General features: G+C 43.4%; 1 protein-coding gene across 6 annotated transcripts in view; it reads left to right on the top strand.

Moving 5' to 3' along the window:
- SRPK2 (SRSF protein kinase 2) overlaps positions 1-9,866 on the top strand; it is a 113,997-nt gene extending 104,131 nt beyond the window's left edge. For 3 of the 6 annotated variants that reach the window (XM_087722305.1, XM_087722309.1, XM_087722306.1), the window contains 3 exons: positions 59-151; positions 1,483-1,575; positions 9,406-9,866. In XM_087722305.1, the coding sequence (XP_087578431.1) occupies positions 59-151; positions 1,483-1,575; positions 9,406-9,590 (371 nt within the window). In that variant the 3' untranslated portion in view covers positions 9,591-9,866. The remainder of the gene's footprint in view (positions 1-58; positions 152-1,482; positions 1,576-9,405) is intronic. The other 3 variants (XM_087722308.1, XM_087722310.1, XM_087722307.1) reach the window with 2 other exon arrangements.
- The last annotated feature ends 206 nt before the right edge of the window (positions 9,867-10,072 follow it).

Raw genomic sequence — 10,072 nt, 5'->3', positions numbered from 1 at the left:
GCCTTTCCCCGCCTTGCCCTTCCCCTCTCCTTGTGCCCTTTGTTTCTCTCCTCCATAGACCACATAGCTCACATCATAGAACTCCTAGGCAATATCCCAAGGCACTTTGCTCTCTCTGGAAAATATTCTCGGGAATTCTTCAATCGCAGAGGTAGCCCCTCTCCTTTTTAAAGGCGCCGCGACGCAGACAGAAGCGGACTGCGGATTGCTTGCTTGCCGGCAGCTCAGGGCCTCAGAACGCATGTCCAAAAGATCTCGATCTCTCTATTATCTCTCTACTTTCTCTCTCCCTCTCTCCATTTATATGTATATACATCTATCTAATTTATCTCTATATATCTATAATTTATCTATTTTCTATCATCTGTCTATCTATCTATCTATCTATCTATCTATCTATCTATCTATCTATCTATCTATCCCATCTATCTATCTCTATCTATCTATCTATCTATCTATCTATCTATCTATCTATCTGTACGTCTATATAAATCTATCTCTAAAACTATATAGATTGTCTGTCTTCTGTCTGTCTATCTATCTATCTATCTATCTATCTATCTATCTATCTATCTATCTATCTATCTATCTACATCTCTATATAGATATATCTATATCTCTAAATCTCTGATTATCTATTTTATCTATCTATATCTATCTATCTATCTATCTATCTATCTATCTATCTATCTATCTATCTATCTATCTATCTATCTATCTCTACATCTCTATATAGATCTATATTTATTTATCTATCTCTACATCTCTGTATAGATCTATCTCTAAAACTCTATATAGATTGTCTGTCTGTCTGTCTATCTATCTGTCTGTGTATCTATCTTTCATCTAGCATCTATCCATCTACCTTTGTACATCTCTATATAGATATATCTATCTCTACATCTATATAGATTATCTATCTATCTATCTATTTTATCTATATCTATCTATTTTATCTATCTCTATATATCTATTATCTATTATCTATCTATCTATCCTTCCATCCATCCATCCATCCATCCATCCATCCATCTTATCATCTTATTTATCTATCTATCATCTATCTATCTATCTATCTATCTATCTATCTATCTATCTATCTATCTATCTATCTATCTATCTATCTATCTCTAAATCTCTATACAGATCATCCATCCATCCATCCATCCATCCATCCATCCATCCATCCATCCATCCATCCATCCATCCATCCTTCTGTCTCATCTATATACCTAGGACTTAAAAGCCACAAAGGATTGGGTGCTTGGCTGTCCCACAAGGCGCCCTGGCTCTCTGATTTGAACTCCTCCCCCCCTCCTCTAAATTCACGCTGCAAGCAACCTTCGCGACTCCGTGTTTTGACCAGGCCGGTGGAGCCCGTCTGCTTCTGTCTGTACCGGGCCGTTCTCCTTGTGTGCATGCCGTGTATTGATTAAACTGTTGTATGTTTCTCTGTTTTGCTGGAAATATGCTCCAATGCAGATCACATAGCATTGATCATTGAACTGCTGGGAAAAATCCCTCGAAAATACGCAGTGTTGGGAAAATATTCCAAGGAGTTTTTCACCAAAAAAGGTAACGGTGTTTCTGAACCCCCTAATATCAACAGTAGCTCTTTCCCCTCCTCCCCCCTACAAAATGACTCATCCTTATGAACGATGACGCATTTATTTAATTTTAAAAAATGTTAAAAACCCCCCTGCAGGATGAATTTTCTTTTATAAGTAATCCTCGACTTACAATCAAAATTGAGCCCCAGATTTCTATTGTTTGTCACGCGAGTGCCTGATTTTGTGACTTTCCTTGCCACAGTTGTTCAGTGAATTATTGCAGCTGTTAAGTTAGCAACTTGATGGTTACCGTATTTTTCGGAGTATAAGATGCTCCGAAGTATAAGACACACCTAGCTTTTGGGGAGGAAAACAAGGGTGGAAAAATCTGCCTGTGCCTCCCAGCAATTTGCCTCCTTGCAGCAAACAGCACGTTTCACTGTCAATTTCAGCAGGGGCCTCCCGATCATCAGCTGTTTCAGGCTGCAGGGATTGCTATAGCCTATTGCAGCCTCCGCTAGCCCCATTTTCCCCGTTTGCTGCAAGGAGGTAAATTGCTGGGGGGCAGAGGCCGAAAGGTGGGGGACAGTGGGTGGGTGGGGCTACATTCAGTGTATAAGATGCATCCAAATTTTCATCCTCTTTTAGGGCAGAAAAAGGTGCGTCTTATACTCCGAAAAATACGGTAAGTGAAGGTTAGGGTTGGAAGGTCGCCAAAAGGGATCATGTGACACACCCCCTCCCCCCCAGGACACCGCAACCATCATAAATATGATCACGAGATCAAATTCAGATGCTTGGCAACTGGTTCACATTTAGGACGGTTGCGATGTCCTACCGTCACAAGATTCCCCCTTTTGCAACCTTCTGACAAGCAAAGTCAAGCCGGATTCACTTAACGACCACGTTCCTGGCTTAACAACAGCAGTGATTCACTTAACAACAGTGGCAAGAAAGGTCATAAAATGGGGCCAAACGCGCCTTAACAGCTGTCTCGCTTAGCAGTTGGAAGTTATGGGGCTCGCCGGTGATCCGTAAGTCGAGGACTCCCTGTGATTAAAAATATTTCTGTGCTCTCGGTCAATTCATCGGAAAGTGGCCCGAATCAGTTCGGATTGGACTGTAATTTTTGCCCGAGGGACTCTCGGCACTAAACTTTGAGATTTGGGAAATCCGATCCCACTCTTCGGAATTGGCATTATTATTATTTTATTTTCCCAGGTCCTCCTTGCTCTCTCTTACCTCCCATCCATGATGGGTTCACCCAACAATCTTCATCATTACTTGGGTTGGGTTAGCAAATGCTTCTGTCTGCAGTTCGCCGTGGGCACGGGGCTCCCGTGGCATTGAAATTTGGCATGTGACACCTAGGCCTGCTTCTCCTCTCAACCAAATCACTGAATGGGAGGCTACTTTGACAGGGCAACAGGGTCCGAAGGGACCTTGGAGGTCCTCTAGTCCAGCCCCCTACTCAAGCAGGAGACCCTATACCAGTGATGGGAAATCTTTTTTGGCTCGCATGCCATAAGCGGGGGGAGCGCAGGGGGGGGTCGTGCACAGGCGTACCACACCCATAATGCAAAGCACGACCCCAGCGTGCATGTGCGCATGACCAGCGTGAACCCCCCATTTTATGCATGCTTTTTTCGCCCTCCCCAGGCTCCAGAGGCTTTATAGGAGCCTGGGGAGGGCGAAAACAGCCTCCCCCTCCCCACCGGAGGCCCTCCGGAGGCTTCAGGAGCTTCCCTGAAGCCTCCGGAGCACAAAAAAACCGACCCTATGGGCAAACCGGAAGTTCGGGAATGGACTTCCGGTTTGCTCGTAGGGCCGATTTTAGTCCTCCGGAGCCTTCAGGGAACTTCAGGAGGCTTCCCTGAAGGCTCCGGAGGATGAAAAACGGCCCTAGGAGCAAACTGGAAGTCCATTTGTGAGCCTATACCGTTCTAGAAAATGGCTGTCCCGAACTTGAAAACCTCCAGTGATGGAGCACAGCACACCCACAACTTCTGGAGCAAAGGTGGGTTCCTATCAGTTCGGCTGAACCGGTAGTAAGTTGGCAGCCTGTGTCTCTGGAACCAGCAGTGCCTCATGACAGCCACGCCCTCTAAAAGGACGCAACCAGTGGTGGGTTTCAAATTTTTTACGAACCTACTCTGTGGGTGTGGCCTCCTTTGTGGGAGTGGCTTGCCAGCCATGTGACCGAGTGGGAGTGGCTGGCCAGCCATGTGTTTTCTTTCTTTCTCTCTCTCTCTCTCTCTCTCGCTCTTTCCTTCCTTTTGTCTCTCTGTCCTTTTTTTCTTTCATCTCTCTCTCGCTTTTTCTTTTTTCTTTCTTTCTTTCTTTCTTTCTTTCTTTCTTTCTTTCTTTCTTTCTTTCTTTCTTTCTTTCTTCCTTCCTTCCTTCCTTCCTTCCTTCCTTCCTTCCTCTCTTTCTCTTTCTCTTTCTCTTTCTCTTTCTCTCTCTGTGTGAGTCTGTCTGTGTGAATCTGTGTGTGTGTGTGTGTCTGTGTGTGTGTGTGTGCGTGTGTGTGTGTGGTGGGTTTCAAAAAATGTTTGGAACCTCTTCTGTAGGTGTGGCCTGCTTTCCGGGTCCACTGGTGGAACCTCTTCTAACCGGTTTGGTATATTTGATGAACCGGTTCTACCGAACTGGTGCGAACTGGTAGGAACCCACCTCTGGACGCAACTGACCAGCTGTCTGCAAGGAATATAAATCCTTCCATTCCACACAATTCCACTCAGAGCTGAAGAAGCTTCTTGGAAGAAAAGCGAAACGTCTTCAAACGAAAAACCCCAAAAGTCCATTTGCCTCTTGAACAAAAAAAGCACCTTTGGGAGAACCACGACCTGGATGACTTGAGAATCAATACAGGCTTTTAACCTGGTTACTAACTTAACAACTGCAGTGATTCACTTAACAACTGTGGCAAGAAAGGTGGGAAAATGGGGCAGAGCTCACTGAACAAACGGTTCACTTAGCAACATAAATCTGGGGCTCCACTGTGGTCGTAACTCGAGGACTCCCCATAATTGCATCGGAGGGCCTCCCACGTGGCTTTTTAAACATGTCGCCCTTCGTCTTCACTTAGATTCCTTTTATTTATTTTTTTCACTCCTCCTGGGGGAATCGTTGGTTTTATTGACTGCGCTCCGTTACGTTTCTAATGTTTTCAAGAATGTTATTACCGTATTTTCCAGAGTATAAGACGCACCCTTCCCCCCCTAAAAGAGGGTAAAAATTTGGGTGCGTCTTATACACTGAATGTAGCCCCACCCACCCACCGGCCCCAACCCTTTAGCCTCTGCCTCCCAGCAATTTACCTCCTTGAAGCAAACGGGTAAAATGGGGCTAGCGGAGGCTACAATACGCTATAGCAATCCCTGCAGCCTGAAACAGCTGATGATCGGGAGAAATTAAAAGTGAAACTTGCTGTTTGCTCCACCTGGCAAATTGCTTGGGGGCAGATTTTTTTTTCTTGTGCTAATCAGGCTGTTTGCTGCAAGGAGGCAAGTCAACAACTATAAATGCCTACAGAATGTTCAAACGATTAGACTTATTTTTTAAAGACTGCTTTACTATAATTCTAGACAACTTAACAAAATGAAGTAGCTTTTTAAAATAGATTCTTGATCTGAAGAGGCCCCGTGGTATCGTTTTAAAAAGTGCTATTCTTTTAAATTGCAGAGAATAACGTATGCTTCCAGAAAGCACATCAATTTTAACACCATCTGTACAAGTATAGTCTGAAATATAACACTACAAACAGTGTATATTGTCTGTATTATTTGTTGGAAGGAGGCAAATTGCTGGGAGGGAGAGGCAGATATTTTCCCCTTGTTTTCCTCCCCAAAATCTAGGTGCATCTTATACTTTGGAGCGTCCTATACTCTGAAAAATACGGTACTTCTCTCTGTTTTTATTTGGCTAGGCTGCCAAAAGTGGTTTTAATTTAGCAGGGTTAATTTTTTAATTTATTGCGCCTAGAAAGGCATCTGTTTGATGCAATTTGTATATGTGTTTGTAGCAGGAGTGTAAATGTAACATGCATTCGAGAAATGATTAATTTGGGAGTTTGTGCGGTGACGTAACTCTGCAAAGAATACATCTAAAACTGACCCAAAGGATTTCTTTCCTGATTTTATTTTGGGAATGAATTAAATCCCTATAATCAACACGCTTTCACTTCCCAGTTTTGAGAAATATTTCCTCGGTTGGAAAAAGCAGATTAAAAAAAAAAAGAATGAGCTGGGAACACCAGAATTCCGAATAATAAATATTGTCCTTGCTTCTTTAATAGGCCCATTGTATTAGGGCCCAAAGATTTGGTGGGGGGGAGAGGGGGGGGGAACTCTTGAGCCAAGGTGGCGCAGTGGTTAAATGCAGCACTGCAGGCTACTGCTAGATCAGCAGGTCAGCGGTTCAAATCTCACCGGCTCAGGGTTGACTCAGCCTTCCATCCTTCCGAGGTGGGTAAAATGAGGACCCAGATTGTTGGGGGCAATATGCTGACTCTCTGTAAACCGCTTAGAGAGGCCTGAAAGGCCTATGAAGCGGTATATAAGTCTACTGCTATTGCTATTGCTATTGCTCTTCATTGGAAATCATTTCCTAGTTCTGCACCGCCCCCTTGTGGTTTGCCTTATATTAGTTTGATTTTATAGAATAACAGAGCTAGAAGGGACCTTGGAGGTCTTCTAGTCCAACCCGCTCCTCGGGCAAGAAATCCTATACCATTCGGGACAAAATGGGTTTCCAGCCTCTCCTTAAAAACCTCCAGTGTTGTAGCACTCAACCTTTGGAGGCAAGCCATTCCACTAACTGTCAATCTTAACTTTATGTAATGTATAAGTTAATATAGGGACTAAGGGGCTAAGACGCTGAGCTTGTCGATCAGAAAGGTTGGCAGTTCAGCGGTTCGAATCCCTAGTGTTGCGTAACGGAGTGAGCTCCCGTTACTTGTCCCGGATTCTGCCAACCTAGCAGTTCGAAAGCATGTAAAAAAATGCAAGTAGAAAAAGAGGAACCACCTTTGGTGGGAAGGGAACAGCCTTCCGCGCGCCTTCGGCATTTAGTCATGCCGGCCACATGACCACGGAGACGTTTTCGGACAGCGCTGGCTTTTCGGCTTTGAAATGGAGATGAGCACCGCCCCCTAGAGTCAGGAATGAGTATCACATATATGTGAAGGGAATCTTTACCTTCACCTAAGTTAACATAACTTTATCAAAATTGGTTTGGATGCCCCGGTGCCTGCCCATTTCAATATTCCCTCTTCAAACTGTTTTTACTGAAGGCTTGGATTCCTTCATCGTGGCAGAGAAATCCACGAAGATCTGACTTCTGTTGAAAGAAGAGAATCCAGGGAGCAGCAGGATATATTTTCCCCCTTTCCAGGGCAGTTTTCATCCTATAGGTAGTCTTCAAATTGCGACCCTAATTTTGCCCAACATTTATTTTGCCCCACTTGACAACTTTTCTTGCCACGGTTGTTAAGTGAATCATTGCATTGGTCGAGGGAATAACACGGTTGTTAAGTGAACCTGGCTCCCCCGTTGACTTGGCTTGTCAGAAGGTCACAAAAGGGGATCACACTGCGACCGTCATAAACATGAATTACCAAAGCTCTGAATTTTGATCATGCGAACATGGGGACGCTGCAGTGGTCGTTAAGTGTGAAAATCGGTCATAAGTCACTTTTTTCAGGGCTGTCGTCACTTGGAATGGTCACTAAATGAACTCTTATAAGTCGATGACTTCCTGCGTTTAATTACGGTCTTCCTTTTAATCTTGGCATCTTTAAGACTTTTGGACTTCAACTCCCAGAATTCCCCAGCCAACAGAGTGGGAATTTAACCTCATTTAAGTGTATGACTTTTGAGAGTTTCACCTCCACAAACCTCAGAGTTGACTGCATTTGCACGACAATGAAACATCGATCTTGTGTCGTAAGGCCCTTCTAACTACAGAGCCAGCCTTTTAAGATTCTAATTTTATTGTTCCATCTGGTATTGCGAAGAATCGGAGTGATTCTATTTATTATGACGCTTTTGACATTTTAGCTCGCGATTCTAAGTCACGCAGCATCTGCGGGAGGTGAAAAACGGCTAAGACCCTCAAATAAATAGATTTCTAGGAGTTCCTTGCAAGCTTTTCAGTGGTGGGCTTCCAATTTTTTTACTACCGGTTAGCTCATGCTTGCAACGCTTGTGCGCATGTGTAGAAGCGCCGGGCGGGTGGGCGGAGCCTCCCGCCAACGGCAGTACCGGTTCGGCCCACATCGAAATCCACCTCTGAAGCTTTTGCAAGGAGGCAAATTGCTTTAGGGAGAGGCAGATATTTTTCCCTTGTTTTCCTCCCCAAAATCTAGGTGCATCTTATACTTTGGAGCATCTTATACTCTGAAAAATACGGCACTTCTCTCTGTTTTTATTTGGCGTAACCTGCCAAAAGTGGTTTTAATTTAGCCAGGGTATAAGCAAAGAAACAAACGCAAGTGTTTATTGCGCCTAGGAAGGCATCTGTTGGATGCAATTTGTATATGTGTTTGTAGCAGGAGTGTAACGCAACATGCATTAGAGAAACGATTAATTTGGGAGTTTGTGCGGTGACGTAACTCCGCGAAGAATACATCTAAAACTGACTTTTGAATAAAACGCTATGAAACACACATATTTTTTTAAAAAATTGTTTTTATTTTAGTCAAAAAAAAGTTCAAGTCCCAAAGTCAAAAAAATCGAAAGACAACCCCCCCCCAAAAAACAAAGCATTTTAAAAAGGCGCATTAAAAAATCCACCTGATAACACCTATTTATCCCCTCTAGTGAAATTACCGATTAATATATTACTAGTTTCCACCACTTGCAAAACGGACCCTTCTCATTTAATTTTTAAACTACTAAATCTACTAGGACATTTTTTTTTAAAAAAAATATATGTGTTTATTTTATTCTAAACGAAGTGAAAATACAAAACTTGAAACAAATCCAAAGGCAAAAAAAGGGAGAAAAACCACAGACAAAGTGATTCAAAGGGAAAAAAATTAAAATACAAAAGTAAAAAAAAATCCAAAGACAAAAAGCCCCATAAAACAATTTTTAAAAGGGGCATAAATAAAACCCGCACGATATACACATATCCCCTCTAGTTAAATAACGATTCATATATTCGTACAAGATTACTACCGTATTTTTCGGAGTATAAGACGCACCTTTTCCCTCAAAAAAGAGGCTGAAAATCTGGGTGCATCTTATACACTGAATACAGCATTTTTGGCCTCTCGAAACCCCGCCCCTTCACCAAAATGGCTGTGGAGGCTTCTAGAGTGCTCCTGGGGGCTGGGGAGGGCAGAAATGAGCAAAAAATTGGGTGTATAAGCCTCCTAAAGGCTATGCATGCCCTTTAAAAAAATAAAATAAAAACGGGACTGTTTTCGCAAAAAATGGGCCGTTTTTTGCTCATTTTTGGGGGGGGGGCAGCCCCAGGAGCACTCTACAAATCTCCTAAAGGCTATGCATGTCCTTTTTTAAAATAAAATGGGACCATTTTTGCAAAAAACAGGCCACTTTGGGGAGGTCTGCAGAGTGCAAAAACTCTTTTTTTTAAAAAATTTGCCTCTTCAAAATCTTATTGTGTGTCTTATACTCCGGTGCGTCTTATACTCCGAAAAATATGGTAGTTTCCACCCTTGGTGAGACCAAATTTTTAGGCTACCAAATAACCTGAGGATATGATTTTGTGCGTGAATCAGTGTGCCTCCTACGGCTGCTTCCCAAACTCAAAACGAGACTCCGATCAAACCTCGACACGCGCAGAACTAACCCATTCCCCTCTTCCGCCTTTTTTCCCCTAAACGCAGGAGAACTTCGACACATCACCAAGCTGAAACCCTGGAGCCTCTTCGACGTTCTGGTGGAGAAATATGGTTGGCCTCAGGAAGACGCGGCGGAGTTTACCGATTTCCTGATCCCCATGCTAGAAATGGTCCCGGAGAAACGGGCCTCGGCGGGCGAATGCCTTCGGCACCCTTGGCTGAATTCGTAGCAGTGGCTTTGGATCGAACCGCTCGGGGCCAGCCCTCCCTTTCTTCGCGCATCAAAGCTAAAAACAAACAACAATCCGGTGACTGTCATAAAATGCTCTTTAAGAGGATGGCTTCAATCCCAATCCTTTTATTTTTTACGTTGGAGGTACTGTTCGACCTTTTTTTTGCTTTTTCGTGCACTGTGTTCTGGGGTAGAGGAAGGAAGGAAGGATTGTCTTTTTTTGTCTCCAACGAATAGTTCTACTGACCGTCTCCAAAAATACACTCCCCCCCCCCCTTTACTCTGTGTCTTTAAAGCATTGTTTCTTGTGTTGTGTGGAATCCAAACACCGATTTTTTTGGAAGCGCATCTCCTCAATTCTCTTCCCTTTTTACTGTGTTTCGGGCAGGTTTGTAACTATTTATGGCAACTATTTTAGCTGAATATTCTATCATTTACAAAGTGTGAGACGTTGATCGAGTCCGAATTCCGGAAATGTAC

Source organism: Thamnophis sirtalis, unplaced genomic scaffold, assembly GCF_051295495.1.
Source record: "Thamnophis sirtalis isolate CommonGarterSnake01/CBP01778 unplaced genomic scaffold, rThaSir2_p1.2 scaffold_9, whole genome shotgun sequence".
In the NCBI taxonomy this organism is placed as follows: Eukaryota; Metazoa; Chordata; class Lepidosauria; order Squamata; family Natricidae; genus Thamnophis; species Thamnophis sirtalis.
The sequence above is the reverse complement of the archived record's forward strand: the minus strand, read 5'-3'. Positions and strand labels throughout refer to the sequence as shown.